Source organism: Oryx dammah, unplaced genomic scaffold, assembly GCF_014754425.2.
Source record: "Oryx dammah isolate SB20612 unplaced genomic scaffold, SCBI_Odam_1.1 HiC_scaffold_23, whole genome shotgun sequence".
NCBI classification, from domain to species: Eukaryota; Metazoa; Chordata; class Mammalia; order Artiodactyla; family Bovidae; genus Oryx; species Oryx dammah.
This window is the reverse complement of record NW_024070207.1, coordinates 88,621,655-88,647,230: the sequence shown is the minus strand read 5'-3', so window position 1 is coordinate 88,647,230 and position 25,576 is coordinate 88,621,655. Positions and strand designations below refer to the sequence as shown.

The window sequence follows — 25,576 nt, the reverse complement described above, 5'->3', positions numbered from 1 at the left end:
GCATGCAGGCATGCAGCTTCCATGTGACCACTTCAGTTACTCAGTCTACAGCCCCCAGATGTCAAATGAACACAGCATGGCCCAGGGCCTCAGACACAAAACAGATGCTCATCATAAATCACACTGTTAGCAGGAGCTACCTGGTCAAATGAAACAGAGAGGGCTGGAATACAGAAATACCCTATTAGGCAGAACATGCCAGAGTCTTTGGGGTGGCTTCCCAGGAGTGCACAAAAACCAGTCTTCATCAGACAGACTTTTCTTTGGAATATAAGGGTTTGAGTAACTGGGACCTTCTGGAGTTACCATTTACAGTCAATTTTTAACTTATTAATATTTAGAGACTTAATTGCCATTTAGAAATGTTTTCAGTTGGGTATGAGTGGTGATCCTGTGCAAGGGTGATGACAAAGTGAAAGTCCACAGTGCAGGAAGGAGCAGTAACGGGGACTAGCATGCTCCCTAGTGCTGGGGAGAGGACAGCAAATGCTGCCACCAATTGCCAGGTGCCTGCTGTGGGCAAAGTCCTGGGCTTGGAGTTCTAGAGATGTTCCTTCAAACAATCATGAGAACTGTTTGGATGGGTGGTCTTTAGCTATGATATAAACAAGGCTCAAAGGGCCAGTAAGTGGTGGAGCCAATCCTCTTCTATGGACAGAAAGATCCCAACAGCTGGGTAGATTGTGGGCTAGAAGAATACCTTGGCATGTTTCCTGGATCCTGGACACCCAAGTCACACTAGGAAAAGCTGGTACTGTGTGAACAACCACACGTCCTTTACCAGCCCCTTCTTTCTGTGTGAGCACTCATTCCTGCCAAGTCAGGATATGGGCAGAGTCTGACCAGGACAAAAGACCAGGTCTTTCTGCAACTAGGGGTTTCTCTACTGTCCTTGGGACACTATCACACTAACTCTATTAAATTTCTCTTGCCTCTTGACAGTGTTGTCAGAAAAGGTTGTCAGGTCACTTCTTCTGGAAATAGGTTAGGATCCCCAAATCTGGCCATCATTTACAAATGCACCAGGAATTCACAGGTCCCTACTCACACGACTGACAGTAAACAGACTCTTCTCCTAGGACTTCTACACAAGACTGGGGCAGAGTCACTTCCCAAGAGACCTCCAGGTTGTAGATTTGGGCTATGATTCATCCAACTACCCTGGGAGTGTCAATTAACTCATAGGAGCGTGTTCACATGGAAGAATAAATAAATGTATGTTGGATGCCATGACTGCTTTCCTCACTTGTATCTCTCAACAGTGCCTGGCAGATATTGGCTGTAGCACAGGAGTGGGCATCCTGAGCCCAGATTCTGCCCTGCCCACACCAAGTTCTGCTTGCAATCAGGGAAGTGCCACAGGCACACAGCACACACTTAGCCTCTCTCCCCAAGACCCTGACAAGAAACAGAAAACTTTCCTGAAGAGCACTACAGGACTTTTTAGCAGACCACGTTGCCACAGGCTGGCATCATCAGAGAAACAGTTCTCCCCTACTTTATGCTGCATTTTTAAAATGGGCAAAGCCCAGGTTCTCCAAAGATCCCCAGGCTCCAAGAAATCAGAACTCCTATATTTATTTCAGGAGAATCAGGCATCATGGTTTCTTCATTCGTGCATGCTGCCGGCCCAGCAACCTGGCTCCCATCCGCTGCTCCAGGAAGCTTCCCGAACTGTGCCTGACCTCCGCTCTCTGATCCCTGACCTGACACCAGAGCCCGGCTCCAACGGGCCGGCCCCGCCTCCAAGATGGCCGCACCCATGTAGGTTGTAGTTATCGCTGAGGCTTCTTATTCTGATCTAAAGAAAGAGGAGAGCGTGGCTTTGCGGGATGGAGGGATGGGAACTCCCCAGGGAGCACAGCCACAAGGAGTCCCGGCGGCGCAAGAGGACTGGGAGACCAGGCCTCGGAGACAGCGGACCCGGCTCCGCTACGACAGTCTGCGCGGAGCCCGCTTGCCTCCCGCCTCTCGAGACGCTTCCCGTCCCCCCACCCCCCCGCCCCAGCCTTTCGTACGACTCGTCGCGGAAAATGGTCGCACTCCCTCGTCGCTTCATCTAACCTCAGAGGGAGCCACGTCAGAACCAGCGTCCCTGAAAGGCGCCATGTTGCCCATTGGCTGTCTTGCTATCCCCCAAGCCCCCTCACCTCCCTCCTGCGCGTGCGCAGCACTTGGGCTCCCAGGGCAACAGGGAACGGAAGTGTTCTGCTCACCCCGAGGGAGGTGCGAATTGGTGCTGGCTGTTTTACGTCCTCAGACCTCGGGTTCCTGGTAGTTTAGTAAGGGGAGGCGAAATTGGGGACGGGCTGAATGGGGAGGTCGGAGGGGCTCTGCGCCGGGGGGTAATGAGCTCGCGCCCCTGGGGTGTTGAGTGACAGGGCTGTGGGGGGGGGGAGGGGACTACGGAGTTAACGAGTGACTGGTTCATTAATTGATTCCTTTAGCAACTGTTTACTTGGTGGTGGTTTAGTCGCTAAGTCCTGTCCGACTCTTGTGACCCCATGGACTGTAGCCCGCGTCTGTCTATGGGAGTTTTCAGGCAAGAATACTGGAGTGGATTGCCATTTCCTTATCCAGGGAATCTTCCCAACCCAGGAATCGAATCCGGGTCTTCTGCATTGCAAGCAGATTATTTACCGACTAAGCTATGAGTGAAACCCAACTGTTTACTTAGTGCCTAGTGGAGAATCCCAGGGACGGGGGAGCCTGGTGGGCTGCCATCTATGGGGTCGCACAGAGTCGGACACGACTGAAGCGACTTAGCAGCAGCAGCAGCAATGAATACCAGACACCATTGTTTCACGTTAGTCATCACAATAGCCCCATGAGTAGGCACTACGATTCTTTTCATTTTACAAAGAGAAGGCAAGAACAGAAAGGCTCGGACACTTGACCAAAGTCACACAGTAAACTAGAGGGATCCTTGTTCTTTTTTTCAGCATACTATTTATGTGTTTCTAACTAACATACCCTGAATTTATCAACTTAATGGCTTACTGTCTCTCCCCTGCTCCTCAGGATGGGGGAACTCTGTTCATGTAGAACAGGCATAGTAGGCACTCACTTCTGTTATTAACTGAAGAAAAGCAGCAGAGCACGTGGTCAGTTTCATTCCATAGCCCAGACTCTTAGGAAGAAGGCAGTGCCTAGCTCTTTATCCAATGGTGGTGGTAACTGAACTTACTAAATGTCAATTCTTAAAACTAGAGGGAGGCACTGTGTCTTCTAGTGTCAAGGGAAACATTTGGATTTTCCTCAACTTTGCTCCATCGTAGACGTTGCTAACTGCACCTCCTGTGTGGTCATTCCCTTTCCAGGGTCAGGGTTCATGACAGCCAACAGCTCACCAGCTTCAGACGCCAGCTGATGTACCATGGGCTTCCTTAGTTAGTCTACAGAAGACCCAGTCTGAGACCTCAGAAGGAGGTGAGTTTGCCTGGTCAGAGGTAGAGACATGGTTCTGAAGGGAAGGTCCTAGCAAAGATATCTTTGTCTTTGAATCCTTGGGTTCTGCCTCCTTAGTAATAAGACAGATCATTTGGGAATTCCCTGGCGGTCCAGTGGTTAGGACTCAATGCTTTCACTGCTGAGGGTCCAGGGTTCGATCCTGGGTAAGGAAACTAAGATCCCACAAGCTGAGCAGCCAGACCAAAAGAACAAAAACAAAAACAAAAACCCTAAACCCCCAAAAGACAGCTTCTCTGAGGGGAGCTGGAAGAGAAGCACCACACCAGACCTCAGGGCAGAGTGGGGAGATCCACAGGACAGACTCAAATGCTCTGGTTAGAGGGAAGTGGGTCAGAGGATAGCAGGTTCTGAACCTGCAGTGCCCTCTGTCCCTTCCTTCAGCTGAGAGAGAGCAAGACTTCTAGCCACCATCAAGAGCTATGTCATGGTGGTCAGTTGAACCTCTATTTCAGGAGAGAGATGAAAGTTATGGATGGATGGAGGGATGCTGCCCTGTGGTAGTGCTAGCAAGGACATTATCAGGCTGGAAAGATTGACTCCCTACCTCCCAGGACTTTCTCCACTCTTAACACAATTGTGCACACACATTTGTGCTCCCCTCTTGTGCCGTGGGCTATTTCAGTCAGTCCCATAGTAGGAACAATCCACTTGCCTGTGGCAGAAATGTTGAAACTCCTCTACCCTGACTAAATGACTAAATGTTTCTGGTTTCTGCATTTCTGTGAAATCTCAGAGTAGTCTCTAGGTAGCCATCACCTAGCTATGCTACCCAATTTTCATGCTAGTAACTGGGTCTGGAAGCATGACTCACTAAGCTCCATCTTGCTGAACCTTGTTGTACTGATACTAAGGCAGGGATTGCTAGAGTGGCAGTGGTTAACAAAAGCTCCTTGCTGAAAATTTGTTTTGAAAACTGCCAAATAAGGAAGAGCTTGGCAATCAAATGGCCATGATGGGAAATAAGGAAGTATTAGAGAGGGAATAGGGAGGTGGTGGGCTGGAAGGACCAGGGTGGCGGGGAGCAAAGTCAGTGGTTTCCAGTTCCATGTGGACCTGACCAATGCCAGGCCCTTAACCTCCCTCCATCACCCTACCTTCCGCCCTCCACCCCTTTCCCTTCTGCCCTGCACTCAGCCCTGGTTAGTCTCCTTCTTCCAAACTGTAGCAAGTTGTCCCTATCTCCAGACTGCTCAGGGTGTGTCACTTAAGGGCTCAGTGTGATAATTAGGTGATTTGTAATGATTTCTCCTTTTTATTTTACTAGTAATTAATATTGTCAAAAGTGATAAAATGCAAGTAAACAAAAAAGGAAAGGTGAAATCAACCCTCAGAGGTAAGCAGGGTCAACGTTTTAATAGATGTTCTTCAGTACATGCATATAGCTTAACAAAGGAGATCCCACCCACCTGCTTTCTGGTAACCTTTTAAATATGTTAATACATGAGAACAGGATTCCATTGCATTTTTAAAGCCCATGTGGTATTTCCCATTTTGTGTATCTTTTTTTTTTTTTAAACTTGAGTCCCTGTTACTGGAGGTTTAGTTGCTTCCAGATTATTGAATGGTGGAAACACCTACAGTTAACATCTTTGCAAATAAATTACAATAAATTCCCAGGCGTAAAATTCTTGAGAGAAAGGAAATATCAGGTTGTTAATGGCTTCTGAGTAGAGGTCTTTAAACACGAGTCATACATCTGTCCAGGGAGAGAAAATCAATTCCCGTGGGATTGTACAAAACTCATGGGATCTTAGCCAAGGGAACAGCCTGGAGCTACCACGCCTTGTGTTCTGATCATCCTCACTGTGGGGCAGGGGTTATTGTTATTAGGCTGGTGATGGTGGTCTCAAGGCTGTGTGCACTGACCTCGACCCTCCTGATTCTGCCTTCCTAGATCTCCATCCTTGGTCTGAGCAGGAGCGATGGCCATGTCCCAGGTGAGTTCCTAATTTACCCCTACTTTGTTTCCAGTTAATTTGAGGCAACAATTAGGAAATTATATTGCAACCTTGAAAAAATATCTGTTAGTTCCCTCAGCTCTGGCTGTTTTCTGCTCAACCTGTCATCCACCTCAGGTTTCTCCAATCCTTCCTCTTTTCACCAAAAAGGAAAAAAAAAAAAAAAAGGAACGAGATAGAGAGGAAAAGACATTTTTGTCTACTTCTTACTCTTGGAACTGAGCTTCATATTTTTGCCTTCTCAAAGAAAATTGTTTAAATGCATAGATTTATCTTGCTTTTTCTATTCATTTTCAGTTCACTTTTTGCCTTTTCATTATGTTTGAAATTGTGAAAGTAAATCCATGTCTCATGTTCTAATATGCATAAAATAAACAGTATCCAAAAGATCCCTATTTCTTCTTCCCCCAGTACCACATCCTTCCTCAGAGATGCCCACTGTTAGCAGTTTGGTGATAAGGTGCTGTAGATGCATTTACTTCAGTTTAATTAACTAAAAATAGAGGTACATGTTGGAGAAGGAAATGGTAACCCACTCCAGTACTCGTGCCTGGAAAATCTCATGGACAGAGGAGCCTGGTAGGCTACAGTCCATGGGGTCTTGAGTCCAACAGGACTGAACGACTTCACTTTCACTTTTCACTTTCATGCATTGGAGAAGGAAGTGGCAACCCACTCCAGTGTTCTTGCCTAGAGAATCCCAGGGATGGGGGAGCCTTGTGGGCTGCCATCTGTGGGGTCGCACAGAGTCAGACATGACTGAAACAACTTAGCAGCAGCAGCAGAGGTACATGTAATGTGTTTTTTCTCAAATGCCATCACACTCCCATACCCATTTTGCTTTTCCCACTTGATTATATTATGAGTGTTGTTCCCCATCAGTACATAGAGACTGTTTCAGTTCCTCTTTTTATGGTATGGATGTCTCATTTAACTATTTCTTTCTTCATGAATATTTGTTTTTTTTTGTTTGTTTGTTTTATTTTTCTATTGTAAACAGTGCCTCATGAACCGCTTTCTATGTATCTGTTGGCCCATTAGTACAGGTATTTATGGAGAGTACACCTGGAAGAATTTTTGAACCAAAGGTATTCACACTTTAAATTTGCTTTCCCAAATCCTGGACTGATTGGTACTTTCACAAAATTTTAAATACCAGATAATTTTTGTGTTCAACTCTTCTAGGCTGTTGTTGAAAGACTAGAAGGAATCCAGTTCATGCTATGATGCCACCTAAATTTGAGGAAGATACTACAGAAAAGTAAAAAGTGAAAGACCACTTTTATTTAAGAATATGGATGTGGAAATTCTAAAAATGTGTTCTGAATAGAGCATTAATAAATTGAATTGAGCATTTTTTAAAAAGTACTCTGTACCTATGGTAAAACATTCAAACAAACACTTTGTTCAACAAAAGGTGAAAAATAATTTTCCTTCTTACATGTTTCCATATCTCCTTCATATTTCATGCATGCTGCCAGAAATCATGTGTGCATATTTATTTGTCTCGATGGAAGAATCCCCTTTTCTTTTATTTTCTTCCTTTTCACATATTACAGCACATTCTAGTCCTTTCTATGTCCATTCCATTTCACTGTGTGTTTGATCAACCTTAGCTTTTCTCACCTCAGCACTCTTGACCTTTGAGTCAGATAATGCTATGTTGTGGAGGGGTGCCATGTGCATTGGAGGATATTTAGCAACATATCTGGCCTCTATCCTCTGGGTAGAGGGATGCCAGTGCCCTGCCGCCCAACCCCCCCTTGTTGTGACAGTGGGCTAAGGAGAAGTGTGTTGTTGCAGGAAACATTGACCTTCAGGGACGTGTTTGTGGACTTCACGCAGGAGGAGTGGCAGCAGCTGGATGCTGCTCAGAAGAATCTCCACAGGGATGTCATGTTGGAGAACTACAGCCACCTGGTCTCCATTGGTGAGGAACCCTCCACAGGGTGACTGGAACACACCCCCTCGTGTTTCCCTCTCTGGGCTGCTGCAGCTCAGGGGTGTCTGGGCCCTGAATGAGTCAGGCCTCAGGCTCCTGGTCAGGAATTCCTAATGGCATTTGCCCCCTGCCCAGGATGGTCATGCTCTTGCCTTCTCTGTGGATGGTCTGCGCTGAGGGCCCACTGGCTAGGCTCACAGGGCAGTCACCAAAGCCAGATCATCCCCGCCCTGCAAGGATGGGCGTTGGTTCTGGGATGCTGCAGATGTTCATAACCAAGTCCTCTGTCATTTCCCCTCAACAGGATACCTTGTGGCCCAGCCACATGGGATCTTCAGGTTGGGACAAGGAGAAGAGGAGGCCAGGATGGCAGCTGGAGAAAGTGTGATGTGGAGCTGTCCAGGTAAGCTCACGCCAGTTCAGCTGGGCCAGGCAAGGGGACCTTCATGGCTCAGGGAGATCTTGGCCTCAGTGGCACACCCAGGAACTTATCTCAGAAACCCTAGGCTTGGGGACACAACTGAGGGCTGATGGAATGAACTGCTATGATAGCTACATGATGCCCCACATGCCACCCCTTATTCTTGGGGTTCAGACAGAGGCGGCTGCTATTGTTCTCTAGATCCTGTCTCCACCTTTTAGCATCTCCAGTATAGGGAGATGTGCCCAGGTTTGTCTCTTTCTTCTTCCCCTCCTTTCCGAAAGCTGTTAAACCTTCTCTCTTGGGTATTCACATGTACATCAGAAGCCAGGCAGATGGGAGGATGATCTTTCTTCTTTATTTGGCATATTGTGGGCCCTTAAAGTCTGAAATGCAGTGTCTTTTACCTCAGGGAAATTATCCTGCCTGGCTTATTGATTTATTGGAGTTGGGATGGACAAAAGAGCTTTGCTTAGTGACCTTTAGCTCTACCAGGCCAGGTACCACCGTGTCCTTGTCTGCTCTCAGTTTGAGGCTAAACAGTGTCAACTTCACACAGATTTCTGTTGCTTATTTCTCTCATGCCATTCCAAATCTGACTTGATTGCACCTGTTGTCAGATTCCTCCTCTTATCAATACTTCTCTCCTGCTTAGCTCTTTTGTCTTTTGTATTATCTCTATTTATTAAAATAAATAAACCTGAGAGCATATCATATTACTTCCACAGTGGCATGCTTCAGTGAGCACTGTCTGCTTTCCTATTTGTTTGTTTGTTTGTTTTTGCTCAGGGTCCCTTATGGTGACCGAGGAAGTCGTGAGACATTGGTCTTCATCTTTTTCTCTCCCACTCTTAGTGGTTACCCTTCACTGTGCTCCATGGACCAGCAGCCTGGGCATGGCCTGGGCTCAGAGTAGAAGTGCACATTTGGGATCCACTTCAGCTTTACTGAATCTGCATCTGCTTTTCAACAGCTGTTCAGAGATTAGTTTCATGGCTGTAGCTGTAGTCAGGCGGGCCCAGCTGATTCCAGGTGACTCTCTAGATGGCTTCCCCAGAGCCCACTCCTGCCTGGCAGGTGCACCCTCTCACTCAGAGCATCCCTGAACCTTCTCCCAAGGACATTTTGGCCTACAATTTACAATTTATCAATCAGTCCCATATCTGCTGCTCCACAGAGATTCATCAGGGTTTCTGGTCTGCTGATGGCCTGCTTTTTTCTGCTTCCAGTGTTTCCAGGAATTGAGTCTCATTCTTATTTCAATATTAATTGTGGAAGGAGGAAGCATAGACTCAAAGGCAGCTTCCACTCTTTGAAGTCATGTTTCCTATGTTGAGTCTGAATGTGCAGAACAGTCTGGGATATGAAGTAACCTCAGTGCATTCGCAGTCACACCTCGAAGGGCAGCTTCTTTTCAAGGTTTCTAATTCCTCTGATGAGCATCTCCAAAGGTCCAGGGAATACCTTCACACCTACATTTCTTTGTTCGCTTTCCCTCCTATGAAAAATAAGGATTTAGTTCAATTAACCTTGATCTTCTGCTCTGCAGGGCTTCACAATGTTCGTTAAATTTTTATTTTTCCTTTCTTTGTTGGCTATCTTTGTAACTTTCAACAACATAGCTAAGCTTCTGTTTTTGCATTCCAGTTGGTAACTTTCTTTAAACTGTAGCCAAATGCCTGTGGCTTAATTTTCTACCTGGAACACAAACCCTTAGAGGCAAGAGTCCACATCTTATTCTCATTCATCCAGGTGTGGGGCTGTAGAGGCACTAAGTAAGTATTGCTTTGATTGTTTAGGACTGGGGCAGAGGAAGGAGGTTAGTTATTCTTCCATAGCCCAGTGGTGAAGAGCTTGGACTTTGGAGCTCACAGCCTAGATTCAGATTCTAGCTTCTTCACTCACAAGCTGTCACTTTGTACATTTGACTTAGCCGCTCTTTGCCTGTTTGTAGAATGGGGCTAAATGCTAGAACTTACAGGACTGACAGAATTTAATGCATTGATAAATGTCAAGCACCAAAAAAAAGTGCCTAGGAATAAAGGAAGTTCTCAATATATGTTATCATTCTTTGTATTGTTGTTATGCCATATAGAATATTTGTTTAATGTAATGGTTGTCAACCAGAGGAGTATCACCTGTGGAGGCCTAGTTATGTGCATTGTAACATTCCAGATAGTTCTGATATCCATGTCTAGTTCAGATTCATTGCTTTAAATGTCTGCTGACAGAGGTTCAAAGGACTGTGAGACTTAGCAAGGCCGTCACCCAGGAGCATGGGTCAGATGGGGTAGTAAATAGGAGCACACAGCCTCACTACTGGATAGCTTGGTTCTCTTCCCCCATCCCTCCATTCTTCAAGCTACTTCAGGGCTTATGTTCCCCTCTGGGCCCTGGATGAAATCTCTGACAGATCTCATAAATTCTCGGATTGTTCTGAGATAATAAAAATCTTCTGTCAAGATCCACATATCAAGAGTAGCCTCGCTGTCATATTTATTATTTTCAATTTGTTGAGCTTTTCACAGAAAGAACTTCTACCTTTGTTAATTTTCTTTATTGTGTTTTCCATTTTGTTGATTTCTCCTTTTACATTTATTTCCATTTCTACTTCTTTGGGTTTACTTTGCTGTTCTTTATCCGTGTCTTTTTCCCTTCAACATTTTATTATAAAAATTTTCAGACAAAACAAGCAAAATAATTATAGTTTGAACATCCATGTAATACCATTTAGGTTCTACAATGAATGCTTTGCTGTATTTGCTTTATTGCCTATCTGTGTGCTAATTCCTCTCTTCTTCCATCAATCTCCCTTTTTTTGTGTGTGGAATACATTTCAAAGTAAGTTGTAGATATCAGTACACTTCACACCTAAATACTCCCACAGGCATATCATTAACTAGAATAAAATATTTCTTAGTATTTTTTCTAGCCTTAATGCTTAACAGGTATTTTCATAAAAAGAAATGCAAAACTAGCACAATATGATAGTGGGTTGTATATGGAAATGTTTTAATGTAATTTCCAGATGCATTTTCCATGTACTGTCATATATGTAACTGCAGTCTCTTCTTGAAAATGAGGTTTGGGTTATTGAGGTATAATTTATATACCATGAAGTTCACATCTCTTAAGTGTACAGTTCTATATATATTGACAAATATATAGTCATTTAAATACCACCACAGTCAAGCTATTGGACATTTTCATTCCCCTAAAACATTCCTTGTTCCTGTTTACAATTAAACTTCTCCCCTACTCTCATATCAGATCTTGTTTCTTCTAGTTTTGTTTTTTTCAAGAATGTGATATAAATTAATCTTATAGTATATAGCCTTATGCATCTTGCTTCTTTCATTTACCTTAATGCTTTTTAGGTTCATCTGGGTTGTGACATGTTTCAACAGTCTGTTCCTTTCTGTAGTCAAATGATACTCCATTTGCTTACCATAGACCAAGGTATGCACTTTTGAATTTTTTCTTATTTTTGGTTATGATGAAAGAAGCTGGTATGAACACACTCATGTTTAGGCATTTGTGTGGGCCTATGTTTTCATATTTCTGGGGTAAATAGAGTGGGATTGCTTGGTCATGTGGTAAGTGTATGTTTAACTTCACAAGACACTACCAAACTGTTTTACAGTGTAACTGTACCATTTTGGATGCCTACTAGCAACATATAAGAGTTCCAGTGTTTTGCTCTCTTGCCAGCACTTGGTATTATTAGTATTGTTAGTCTTTCTAGATGCTGTGTAAGAGTAGCTCATTGTACTATTAATTTGCATTTCCCCAATAACTGATATTCAGCATCTTTTCATGTTCTTTTATTTGCCATCTATATATCTTTGGTATATCTTTGGTGAACTATTTCTTGTAATCTTTTGCCATTTTTGTTATTATTAAATTGTGAGAGTTCTTTATGTATTCTGGATGCAAGCCCTCTATCACTATGTGTTGTCCAAGTCTTTACTCCCATGCTGTGGCTTGTTTTTATCTTAACAGTGTCTTTCCCAAAAAAGACGTTTTTAATTTTGATAAAGTCCAATTTATCAAATTTTTCTTCTACAGTTCATGCTATTATACCCTGTATAACAATTCTCTAACACAAGGTAACAGAGACTTTCTCATATTTTTACAATGTTCAGTTCACTTCACTCTCTCAGTCATGTCCGACTCTTTGCAACCCCATGAATTGCAGCACGCCAGGCCTCCCTGTCCATCACCATCTCCCGGAGTTCACTCAGACTCACGTCCATCGAGTCAGTGATGCCATCCAGCCATCTCATCCTCTGTCATCCCCTTCTCCTCCTGCCCCCAATCCCTCCCAGCATCAGAGTCTTTTCCAATGAGTCAACTCTTCACATGAGGTGGCCAAAGTACTGGAGTTTCAGCTTTAGCATCATTCCTTCCAAAGAAATCCCAGAGCTGATCTCCTTCAGAATGGACCGGTTGGATCTCCTAGCAGTCCAAGGGACTCTCAAGAGTTTTCTCCAATACCACAGTTCAAAAGCATCAGTTCTTCAGCACTCAGCCTTCTTCACAGTCCAACTCTGACATCCATACATGACCACAGGAAAAACCATAGCCTTGACTAGACGGACCTTAGTTGGCAAAGTAATGTCTCTGCTTTTGAATATGCTATCTAGGTTGGTCATAATTTCTCTTCCAAAGAGTAAGCGTCTTTTAATTTCATGGCTGCAGTCACCATCTGCAGTGATTTTGGACCCCCCCCCAAAATAAAGTCTGACACTGTTTCCACTGTTTATAATGTTAGCTCTTATATTTATTAGGCTTCCCTGATAGCCTAGTTGGTAAAGAATCCACCTGCAATGCAGGAGACCCTGGTTTGATCCCTGGGTCGGGAAGATCTGCTGGAAAAGGGATAGGCTACCCACTCCAGTTTTCTTGGGCTTCCCTTGTGGCTCAGTTGGTAAAGAATCCACCTGCAATGCAGGAGACCTGGGTTCAATTCCTGGGTTGGGAATATCCCCTGGAGAAGGGAAAGGCTACCTACTCCAGTATTCTGGCCTAGAGAATTCCATGGACTGTATCCCCTGGAGAAGGGAAAGGCTACCCACTCCAGTATTCTGGGCTAGAGAATTCCATGGACTGGAGTCCATGGGGTCACAAAGAATTGGACACGACTGAGTGACTTTCACTTTCACTTATATTTAGGTCCATGGCCAATAATGAGATGAATATTTTTATATGGTACGAGTTAAGGGTCATTGGTTTCCTTTTTTTTTGGCATATGCATATTTAATTGTTCAAGCAGCATTTTTTAGAAGACTGTCTCTTCTCCATTGACTTACCTTGGTACCCTTATCAAAAACTGTTGAGCACATATGCATTGATCTGTCTGCCAACATGGCACTGTCTTAATTACTGTAGCCTACATGTTCACATCAGGTACAGTGAATCTTCCAACTTTGCTCTTTTCATAATGTTTTGGTCCTTGATATTTTCATATAAATTTTAAAATCAGCTTGCCAATTTCTGCATGAAAGCCTACAGGGATTTTGTTTGGGATTACATTGAATCTGTGGATCATTGAAGTGCTAAGAATATTGAGTCTTCCAATTCACAAACATAGTGTATCTCTCAATTTATTTAGGTCTGTAAAATTTATCTTAGTATCTCAGTAATATTTGGTAATTTTGAGTGCATAGGTCTTGCATAGGGAATATAACTGCAATTTAAATATTTCATTTTAAACACACCTATTTGCTTTTTGTCAGTATCTCCTTTTTTTTAAAATTTAGTGGTTGCTCTAGCAATTAAGAGATACATACTTTATTAACCCTTTCACCGTATATAGTTATGTTTTAAGACTTTAAGTCATATGTAGAAAGTTTATAGCAATATAGGTCACTTCCCTCCCCTCCTTTATGTTATGCTATAGGTTTCAAATTTATCCACAACTGCCATACATATCTTAAAGAATTCAAAAGGAGAAAAATAGCCTGTGTGTGTTTTTTTTTTTTTTGCAACCCCATGGACTGTAGCCCACTGTCCATGGGATTTCCCCGGCAAGAATACTGGAGTGGGTTGCCATTTCCTTCTCCAGGGGATCTTCCCAACCCAGGGACTGAACCTGTGTCTTCTGCAAGTCTCCTGTATTGCAGGTGGATTCTTTACTGGTGAGCTACCAGAGAAGCCCATTCTGTATATTTACCCAGATGTTTTGTTTTGTTGTTGTTGTTAATTAATTTATTTTAATCGGAGGTTAATTACTTTACAATATTGTAGTGGTTTTTTTCCATACATTCACATGAATCAGCCATGGGTGTACATGTGTCCCCCATCCTAAACCCTCCTCCCACATCCCTCCCCATCCCATCCCTCAGGATCGTCCCAGTGCACTGTCCCAGAGTGCCCTGTCTCATGCATTGAACCTGGACTGGCGATCTGTTTCACATATGGTAATATACATGTTTCAATGCTGTCTCTCAAATCATCCCACCCTCGCCTTCTCCCATACTCCAAAAGTGTGTTCTTTACATCTGTGTCTCTTTTGCTGTCTCACATATAGGGTCATTGTTACCATCTCTCTAAATTCCATATATATGCGTTAATATACTGTATTGGTGTTTTTCTTTCTGACTTACTTCACTCTGTATAATAGTCTCCAGTTTCATCCACCTCATTAGAACTGATTCAAACACATTTTTTTTAATAGCTGAGTAATACTCCACTGTGTATATGTACCATAGCTTTCTTATCCATTCAGCTGCTGATGGACATCTAGGTTGCTTCCATGTCCTAGCTATTGCAAATAGAGCTGCAGTGAACATTGGGGGACACGTTTCTTTCAATTCTGGTTTCCTCAGTGTATATGCCCATCAGTGGGATTGCTGGGTCATGTGGAAAATTCTGAAAGAGATGGGAATACCAGACCACCTGACCTGCCTCTTGAGAAACCTATTTGCAGGTCAGGAAGCAACAGTTAGAACTGGACATGGAACAACAGACTGGTTCCAGATAGGAAAAGGAGTACGTCAAGGCTGTATATTGTCACCCTGCTTATTTAACTTATATGCAGAGTACATCATGAGAAACACTGAGCTGAAAGAAGCACAAGCTGGAATCAAGATTGCCAGGAGAAATATCAATAACCTCAGATATGCAGATGACACCACCCTTATGGCAGAAAGTGAAGAGGAACTAAAAAGCCTCTTGATGAAAGTGAAAGAGGAGAGTGAAAAAGTTGGCTTAAAGCTCAACATTCAGAAAAATAAGATCATGGCATCTGGTCCCATCACTTCATGGGAAATAAATGGGGAAACTGGAAACAGTGTCAGATTTTATTTTTGGGGGCTCCAAACTCACTGCAGATAGTGATTGCAGCTATGAAATTAAAAGACACTTACTCCTTGGAAGGAAAGTTATGACTAACCTAGAGAGCATATTCAAAAGCAGAGACAATACTTTGCTAACAAAGGTCTGTCTAGTCAAGGCTATGGTTTTTCCAGTGGTCATGTATGGATGTGAAAGTTGGACTGCAAAGAAGGCTGAGTGCTGAAGAATTAATGCTTTTGAACTGTGATGTTGGAGAAGACTCTTGAGAATCCCTTGGACTGGAAGGAGATCCAACCAATCCATTCTAAAGGAGATCAGTCCTGGGTGTTCTTTGAAGGACTGATGCTAAAGCTGAAACTCCAATACTTTGGCCACCTCATGTGAAGAATTGACTCATTGGAAAAGACTGATACTGGGAGGGATTGAGGGCAGGAGGAGAAGGGGACGAGAGAGGATGAGTTGGCTGGATGGTATCACCGACTCAATGGACATGAGTTTGGGTAAACTCCGGAAGTTGGTGATGGACAGGGAGGCCTGGTGTGCTGCAAAATTCATGGGGTCGCAAAGAGTCAGACACGACTGAGTGACTGAACTGAACTGACCTGAACTGAACTGATGGCCGTTTTATTTCCAGTTTTTTAAGGAGTCTCCACACTGTTTTCCATAGTGGCTGTACTAGTTTGCATTCCCACCAGCAGTGAAAGAGGGTTCCCTTTTCTTTGCACCCTCTCCAGCATTTATTGTTTGTAGACTTTTTGATAGCAGCTATTCTGACCAGGTTGAGATGGTACCTCACTGTGATTTTGATTTGCATTTCTCTGATAATAAATGATGTTGAGCATCTTTTCATGTGTTTATTAGCCATCTGTATGTCTTCTTTGGAGAAATGTCTGTTTGGTTCTTTGGCCCATTTTTTTATTGTTACCCAGATATTTTATCTTTTCTGTTAGTCTTCCCATCCACCCTGCAGAAGATCCTGTTTCATTTCTCTTAGAATAAGTCTGATGACAAAATCTCTTTGCTTCAGTGTAGAATTCTGGGTTGACATTTTTTTGCCTTTAGTAATTTTAAGAAGTTCCAGTATCATCTGATCTTCATTGTTTCTGATGAGAACATCACAGTCATTTGAATAATTGATTCATATGCAGTGTGCTTTTTTTTTTAACTGACTACATTCAAGATATTTTAACTTTGCTTTCCAGATATTTGACTGTAATATTCCTGGGTGTTTCTGTGAGTTTATGTTGTTTCTGCTATGCTGAGTATCTTGAATCTGTCATTTTATGTCTTTTTCCAAATTTGGGACTTTTTTGGCCATTATTTCTTCAGACCTTTTCTTCTGCACTAGTCTCATTTCCTTGGAGGACTCCAATGATGTGAATGTTGGGCCTTCTGATACTGCTCCATGGATATTTGATGCTGTATTTCTTTCTTTTATTTTTCTCAGTCTTTTTGTCTCTGTTCCTCATATTGGCAGGTTGGACCATTTCTGTCAGTTTAACTCCAAGTGTATTGACTCTTGCCTCTTTCGTCTCCATTCTGCTGCTCAATTCACCCCAGGTGTTGGTTTGTTTGTCTTTCTGATTTCAGAAACTATCTTTTTTAGTTCTAAAATTTACACTTTTTTAATAGTTTCTGTATCTCAGTTGAGAACTTCTGTTTATCCATTCACTTCAAGTGTGTCTGCCTCATAGAGGTGTTTCCATAGCTGCTTAAAATGTCTTTGGTATTTCCAGCATCTGGCAGCTGTTGGTTATCTTTTCTCTTGAGAATTGGTCACATTTTGCTAGTTGTTTGTCGTGTTAAATGATTTTGGATTCTATCCTAGATAGTGGTGATTGTTTTGTTGCTTTTAATCTTTATTTATCACTTAATAAACCTAGTTAGATTCATATCACTGGTTTTGTGTTGCCTTCTGTGGGTATTGATTCTAATCGATGTGGTGTTCAAAGCCTTTGCTTTGTGTATGCACCATTCAGGGGTTAATTTGAGACTTGAATGATGGCTTAAGTCTTTGTGCAGCTTTCAGAACCTTTGCTGGCTGGCTTCATGGTTGTCTCCATGCATTTGTCACTCAGGTGTTAGTCTCAGATTGAGCTGTGGTTGAAATATTACTTTCATTCAGTTCTTAAAGCTTTGATGTGAGGCTTTTGCTTGGATGAGCTCAGGACTTCTGGAGGTTTATATACCATTAGGACAGAGTCTTGTGAAAAAAGAATGGGGACTGAAAAGAAATGCCCTGGTATACGGGCTGCTTCTTCACTTGACTCACCTTCAGAGTCTATCTGCTTTTTTTTTGCTTTTAACTTGTCAGAATCCTGCATAGCTGCTTTACATATTTTGTCCAGAGTTCTTAGTTGCAATAATCAGTAGGAGAGGGGCTGTAGTAGACATACTCCATTGTGCCTAGAAATGGAAACCTTAGTTTCATTCATTCTTGCTTTTATATTTATTATTTCTATCCTCCTGGTAATTTAATTTTCTCTTTTGCTAGTTTCATAAGGTAGAAGTTTAGATAATTCATTTGATAGCTTCCCTGTCTAATATAAGTATTGTGAATGCTATGACTGCCTCTAAGAACTGATTAAGCTGTTTCAGCCTCTCTGTATTATACCACAATATACAAGAAACATACAAGAAACTGCATGTATTTAAAGTATATAATTTGATAAGTTTTCTGCATGTATTTAAAGTATATAATTTGATAAGTTTTGACATGTAAACACCCAAGAATCTATCACCACAATCAAGATGGTGAAGTCATAGAATGAGCTGGGAAGTATTCCCTTCCCTCTTTAGTTCTTTGGGAGAATTTGTATGAAATTGGTGTTATTTCTTCCTTAAATGTTTGATAGAATTCCCCAGTGAAGTCATCTATGCCTGGAGTTTTCTTTATAGGAAGGCATTAAACTACAGTGTCAATTTCTTTAATAGATACTGGATTATTCAGATTATTTCTTCATGAACGAACTTTGGTAACTTGTGTCTTTCAAGGAGTCTGTCCTTTTCACCTAAGTTGGCAAATTTATTGGTATAAAGTTGTTCATAGTTATTCCCTTATTATGCTTTTAATTTCTGAGGGTCTGTGGTAGTCTCATTTTAGTTTTAAAATAGTAATCATGTGTGAAGTGAAAACTATGAACTTCATTTAAAGGGAAATCTCTCCCCCCCAGCGAAGCTTTTAGTACTAAAGGAAGCATGCTCAGCTTTTTCTTTCTTCACTCCACTCTCCACCACCCACCCACCCCCTCTGCCCCCTGCCACTCGCTGAATCACCAACTGGGCCATCTCTGGCTCCTTGGGTGAAGCAAGTGAAGAAGGGAGTTAGGACAAAAATAGTTTGCCCTAACTGATAAAGATATAATCTGATATTGACACCCTCTGCATGTGGCAGATTCTAGAGACCGATTTCTTTCTGTCCCTGGTATGTTTTGGGCTTTCCAAGTGGCACTAGTGGTAAAGAACCCACCTGCCAATGCAGGAGACATAAGAGACACAGGTTCAATCCCTGGGTCGGGAAGAACCCCTGGAGGAGGAAATGGCATCTCCATGGCAGCCCACTCCAGTATTCTTGCCTGGAGAATCCCCATGGGCAGAGGATACTGGTGGGCTTCAGTCCGTAGGGTCACAAAGAGTTGGACACGACTGAGCACACACAAACTGGTATGTTTATGGTTTCTTTGGAGATGCCCCAGCTAGGGCCCTTGATTGCAGTTCCCTCAATATAGGTGGTGCCTCTTTTCCAGCAAGTTATTTAATATATCTCCTCCTTGCCCTCACCAAACAGCACCGTTGTAGACATCCAGTCTCTTTTTGCTGAGGTCACCTTGATGCTAGGAGAAAGCCCCCTCTCCAAAGTAATCCAACCCTGTTTCTATCCAGAGGGTCCATATATCTGGCTTGTGGAATGCGTGTCTGTGTGATGGGGCCTTGATCTCTTCATCATCTCCCACCACCACTCAATGCAACCTCTTTTCTGTGGCCACAGACTGCCACAACCTGCCTGTCACATGTAGAGTTTTCTAGCCACAAACCAGGTGCCAAGTCCCATGGGTCCCCCAGAGTCTAGTAGACATATATCAAGCAGGTTGTCTCCTTGAAGTTATCCTTACTAGATTAGGGCTGGGGCAAAAGTACTCCTGCCCCTGTTGTGTGAGAGAGAAAATGCCACCACTTTCCAACAGCTCTGTCTGAAGAAGGTTTCTTCCTCAGCTTCTTAAACCTTAATACTCCTACTTTTATTTTTTTAAACTACTACTTGTAAGGTGTCTTACTGCAGAGGGACTCCAAGTGGTTTTGACCTACTCTTTTAAGTCCTGCAAAGGTCTCTGGACTGCAAAAGCACTTGGTAGTATTTTATTACCAGCCTTTGAAATGAGTAGGTTTTTTTTTTTAATGTTTTATTTTCTTGTAGTGAGAACTTTTAAGATTCACTCTTTTAGCAACTTTCAAATACACAATACAGTATTATTAGCTATACTTGGGCTTCCCAGGTGGCTCAGTGATAAAGAATCTGCCTTCCAGTGCAGGAGATGCAAGAGACATTTGATCCCTGGGTTGGGAAGATCTCCAGAGGAAGAAATGACTACTTGCTCCAGTTTTCTTGCTGGAAAATTCCATAAACAGGAGGAGCCTGGCAGCTAGAGTCCATGGGATTGCAAAGAGTTGGACATGACTGAGCGACCAAGCATACACACACAGCTATAGTCACCATGCTGTTACTACTTCTGCAGTGTTTATTTAGAAAGCCCCAGGCTGGAATCAAACTAAGAAAAAATGTCACTGCTGTTTCCCAATTTACAGTGGAGCTGCCTCCTCACCCCTCCCCCCAAGTTAGTATCACCTTAATCCATGTGTACAGATCATTGTTAAATCTTGAGATGTGGGCAAGAGAAGTAGAAAAATAAAGGGCTCTACCAACAGTTTTTTTCAAAGCAGATGGCCTGCAAAGAGCTGTACTGATATCATGTTAAGCCAGTTCCTTCAGAGCATGGATTGCAGCTGGGTGGCAGATGTAGCTTCTGAAATATGTGAAACTTCTGGTTTTGAACAGGAAGCATCAATGTAAAAATGCAAAGCTCTGTAACCTTATGCAGCCAAACTGATGATACAGACAACGCATGATTTAGACCAGTGCTGTCCAAGAGAACTTTCTACAATGATAGCACTGTTCTCTCTATATAGAATTGTAGTATGGACACACTCCTTGGGCTTCCCAGGTGGCACTAGTGGTAAAGAACCTGCCTGCCAATTCAGGAGATGTAAGAGATGTGGGTTTGATTCCTGGGTCAGGAAGATTCCATGGAGGAGGGCATGGCAACCCACTCCAGTATTCTTGCCTGGAGAATCCTGTGGACAGAGGAGCCTGGTGAGCCATGACTAACAAAGAGTCAGACACAACTGGAGCAACTTAGCACACATACATACAGGGGCACACTCTACATTTAGTAATCTGTTAAGTATGAATTGGTATCTTACTGTAATTTTTGTTTCCCTGATTATAAGTAAAGGGATTTATCATTTCATATTTGGTGTGGACTAGATTTCCTCTTCTGTGGTGTGGTTTAATTGTTCATATCCTTTATTTGTGTTTTTGTTGGGGGTATTTGACTTTTTCAGATTTATACAGATTCTTTATATAGTCCTGATTCTGATTTTGTGTATAGTATCTTTTTAAAAAAATTTTATTGGAGAGTATAGTTGATTTACAATGTTGTGTTAGTTTCAGAGGTACAGCAAACTGAATCAGTTACACATACACATATGTCCACTCTTTTTAGTTAGTATTCTTTCTTCATCTTGGTTATTGTTGGTGTTTTTTGAGTAGAAGTTTTCTTTGTAGTGTAATTTCTTTGTAATTGATTGATTTTTTAGTTTGTACTTTTTGTGTAATTTCATGTAACTTTTCTCTGACTGAGCTCATAAAGATGTAATTTTCTTCCCAAAATTTCAAATTTTGCATTTTACTCTCTTAAAATCTGCCTAAGTCAGTTCAGTCACTCAGTCACGTCTGACTCTTTGTGACCCCATGAATTGCAGCATGCCAGGCTTCCCTGTCCATCACCAACTCCTGGAGTTTACTCAAACTCATGTCCATTGAGTCAGTGATGCTATCCAACCTTCTCATCCTCTGTCATCCCCTTCTCCTCCTGCCTTCAATCTTTCCCAGCATCAGGGTCTTTTCCAGTGAGTCAATTCTTTGCATCAGGTGGCCAAAGTATTGGAATTTCAGCTTTAGCATCAGTCCTTTCAATGAATATTCAGGACTGATTTCCTTTAGGATGGACTGGTTTAATCTCCTTGCAGTGCAAGGGACTCTCAAGAGTCTTCTCCAACACCAGAGTTCAAAAGCATCAATTCTTTGGCGCTCAGCTTTCTTTATAGTCCAACTCTCACATCCATACATGACTACTGGAAAAACCATAGCTTTGATTAGATGGACCTTTGTTGGCAAAGTAATGTCTGTGCTTTTTAATATGCTGTCTAGGTTGGTCATAGCTTTTCTTCCAAGGAGCGAGCATCTTTCAATTTCATGGCTGCAGTCACCATCTGCAGTGATTTTGGAGCCCCCCAAAATAAAGTTTCTGTTTCCATTGTTTCCCCATCTATTTGCCATGAAGTGATGGGACCAGATGCCATGATCTTAGTTTTCCGAATGTTGAGTTTTAAGCCAGCTTTTTCACTCTCCTCTTTCACTTTCATTAAGAGACTCTTTAGTTCTTCTTCACTTTCTGCCATATATATAGGCATATTTAAAATCTGCCTAGACTTTACATAATTCATGAAGAAGGGAACTATTAATTGCCCTTTTTTTCCCCAAGTGGGCATCCACTTGTACCATGCCACATACTGAACCTGTTCAATGGTGGTGTGAGATACCCCTTCAGCTAGAGGACAAGTTCCATATCTGTGTGGGGCTTTTCCAAGGATCTATTTTGTTCCATTGGTCTTTTTATCCCTTTGCCGTTTGCGTGTTTTTCTAACTTTATAACTTTAAAGTGCCTAATTGAATGCTATATAAATGTCAACTGTTATATCATTCTTACTGTTGTTGATGTTGTTAATAGCTGGTAGGATGATTCTCCTTATTCTCCTTATTCTCTCTTTGGACTCTTTGGTCTTCAAGTAGGAATCTAAGGATTAGTTTGTCAGGTTCCATGGAAAACTATGGGGATTTCAATTGCAATTGACCTGTGTGTGGAGATGAGTTGGAAGTATGTTGGGGTTTGGTATGTTTACTCTATTGAATTTTACCACCAGTAAACTCTTATTCAACCTGTCCTTTCTGCCATTTAGTAATATTTTGAACTTGTCTTCAGGACATGTTTGCACATCTTGTGTTACTTATTCCTAGATACCTCCTAGCTATTATTGCAATTGTGATTAGGATTTTTTTTTCATAGTATGGTTCCTAATTGGTTAATACTAATGTATGACAATGCATTGGTATTTATACATTCAGTTTGTGTACAGAAACCTGTCTGAATGCTTTTATTAATACTAATAGCTTTTAGATTCTCTTGGGTCTTCTATGTAAACAATTATCTTCTTAAAAGCAATTTTAGATTTCCAATTATCAGTACAGTTCAGTTGCTCAGTTGTGTCTGACTCCTTGTGACCCCATGGACTGCAGCACACCAGGCTCCCTGTCCATCACCAGCTCCCGGAGCTTGCTCAGACTCATGTCCATCGAGTCAGTGATGCCATCCGACCATCTCATCTTCTGTTGTCCCCTTCTCCTCCTGCCTTCAATCTTTCCCAGTGTCAGAGTCTTTTCCAGTTATACATTTTCTTTTTCATTTCCCATTCTATTAGTCAGGGCCTGTAATACAGTGTCTAATAGATATAATGATAGTGAATTCCTTGTTTCTGATTCTAATGGAAATAATGGTGAGGACAATGATAGAAATGTAATGATAGTCAATGTGTAAGCATGTGCTGTGTCCCACAAATGCAGTGCTCTGTCTGCTTTATATACATTACAGAGTTTAATCCTCCAAATGATCTTGTAAAGGAAACTGGTTATTATTTTATAGATGAGAAACTGAGGCACAGAGAATGTGATTTCTAAAACGTTCATCATTAAGTATATTTGCTGTGGTTTTTTGAAAAAATATCTTTCATCAAAAGCTTTTATGTCCCTGGTTTACTAAGACATTTAAAAAAAAATCATGAATGTGTGGTATTTTCTTGAATGCTTATTTTCTGCATCTATTGAGAAGATACTTTTTTCTTCTTTAATCTATTAATGTGGTAGATTATATTAACATTTTTCTCATGTTGTACTGTTCTTGCATTCCTGCGCTAAACTCTTAGTTTTAAAGCATTTTTAATTGATTGAATTCAGTTTACTCATGTTTAAGAGTTTTCCATTAATGTTCAGAGTGAGACAGATCTTAGATTTTCTTTTCTTGTACTGTTCTCTTATTTTGGTATCCAAGGTTATCCTCACTGCATAAAAAAAAAAATGTACTTTCCCCCCCCCTTTTTTTTTTCTAGTTTCTGAAACTATATTGACTGAACTATACCTGTTCTTAAGAGTTTGATAGCAGTCATCTACAACAGCATCTGGATAGGAAGCCTTTTTTAGGGCAAGACTTTCAAGTACACAGTAAAATTTACAGTTTTTTTTTTTTTAGGGTAAATTTTATTTTATTTATTTATTTATTTTAAATTTATTTATTATTTTACTTTACAATTCTGTATTGGTTTTGCCATACATTGACACAATTCTGATTTATTCATGTTTTCTCTATCTTCTGTCAGTTCTGATAATTTTTTAAGATAATCATGTTTCATCTGAGACTTCAGATTTACTGACCGAGGGAAGTATTCTCTTGATTAAAAAAGCTTTAATTTTTATCAAATTAAATCATGTCCATGGTTTAAAGAATAAAATGAATGTGATAAAACTATAATGAATGTCAAGGGCATAATACTGTACTTGGTCTTAGCTAACAAGCTGAGAAACAGTCAGGGCATGAGAAATATAAAATTCAAGATAGTGATTATCTGAGAAGAAAGAGAATGAAATGAGCACATGAACTTCAAAGGTAAAAATAATTTTTTTAATGAGTGGTGGATATGCAGATAATTTTTGGTATCTCTGTTTTTTATAATTTACATATTTCTTATAAAAATTATTTAAAACTTTCTGCTATGGAAGATGAAGATTTAGCTCACTTCATTGTTTTTGCCATTCATACACACACACACAAAGACTTCTTTTTTGAATATCAAGTTTTTTTCTTTTTTTTTGAAGTATAGTTGATATATTATACTGTGTTAATTTCAGGTATACAACACAGTGATTTGATTTTTTTATAGATTATACTCCATTTAAAGTTATTCTAAAATATTGGCTGTATTCCCTGTAACTAGTTTTTATTTTATACCTAGTAATTTTTATCTTTTTAAAAATATTTATTTGGCTGAGCCAAGTCTTAGTTGCAGCATTTGGGATCTTTAGTTGTGGCACATGAACTCTTAGTTGTGGCATGTGGGACCTAGTTCCCTGATCAGGGATCAAATGCAGGCCACCTGCATTGGAAGCACATAGTCTTAGCCACTGGACAACTAGGGAAGTCCCAGTTTTTATCTCTTAACCCCCTTCTCCTATTTTGTCCCTCCCTTTTCCCTCTCCCAATTGGTAACAGCTAAATTGTTCTCAGTATCTGTAAGTCTGTTTCTCTTTTGTTACATTCATTTGTTTTATTTTTTAGATTCCACATACAAGCGAAAACATACAGTATTTGTCTTTCTCTGACTTATTTCACTAAGCAAGACTCAATGGATATGAGTTTGAGCAAACTTTGGGAAATAGTGAAGAACAGGGAAGCCTGGCGTACTGCAGTCCATGGGGTTGCAAAGAGTCAGACATGACTTAGCAACTGAACAAATATACCCTCCAGGTCTATCCATGTTCTTACAGATGGCAGAATCACATTCCTTTTTATGGTTAAGTAATATTCCATTGCATGTATGTGTTTGTGTATGTGTGTGTCTTTGTTATCCATACATCTGTTGGTGGACACTTAGCTTGCTTCCATATCTTGGCTTTTGTAAATAATGCTGTTTTGAACATTGTGTCTTTTCAAATTAGTGTTTTCGTTTTCTTCAGCTGTATAACTAGGAGTAAAATTACTGGATCATATGGTAGTTTTTGTTTTTAACTTCCTGAGGGACTTCATAGTGTTTTCCATAGTGACTGTGCCAGTTTGCATTCCCACCAACAGTGTGGGAGGGTTCCCTTTTCTCCACATCTCTACCAACATTGGTTGTGGTCTTTTTCATAGTAGCCATACTGACAGGTGTGAGGTGATAGCTCATTGTGATTTTGATTTGCATTTCCCTGATGGTTAGTGATGTTGAACATCTTTTCATGTGCCTATTGGCCATCTGTATATTTTCCTTGCAACACAAAGACTTCTTGTTTGCCCATGTTCCCAGTATGATTATACCATAAATTTGCTTTCCATCAATACT

General features: G+C 41.3%; 1 protein-coding gene across 12 annotated transcripts in view; it reads left to right on the top strand.

Annotated features, from left to right (window-relative positions):
* Window positions 1–1,693: 1,693 nt before the first annotated feature.
* ZNF674 (zinc finger protein 674) overlaps window positions 1,694–25,576 on the top strand; it is a 37,592-nt gene continuing 13,709 nt past the window's right edge. The window contains exons 1-6 of one of the 12 annotated variants that reach the window (XR_005725449.1): window positions 1,694–2,282; window positions 3,321–3,429; window positions 4,736–5,408; window positions 7,676–7,774; window positions 11,170–11,251; window positions 14,140–14,214. Coding sequence is in view for 6 of the 12 variants with exons in the window: in XM_040266132.1 (XP_040122066.1) it covers window positions 5,394–5,408; window positions 7,233–7,359; window positions 7,676–7,774 (241 nt within the window). In the remaining 6 variants the exon portion in view is untranslated. Of the gene's footprint in view, window positions 2,283–3,320; window positions 3,430–4,735; window positions 5,409–7,232; window positions 7,360–7,675; window positions 7,775–11,169; window positions 11,252–14,139; window positions 14,215–25,576 lie in introns of those variants that run through there. The other 11 variants (XM_040266132.1, XR_005725447.1, XR_005725448.1 and 8 more) reach the window with 11 other exon arrangements.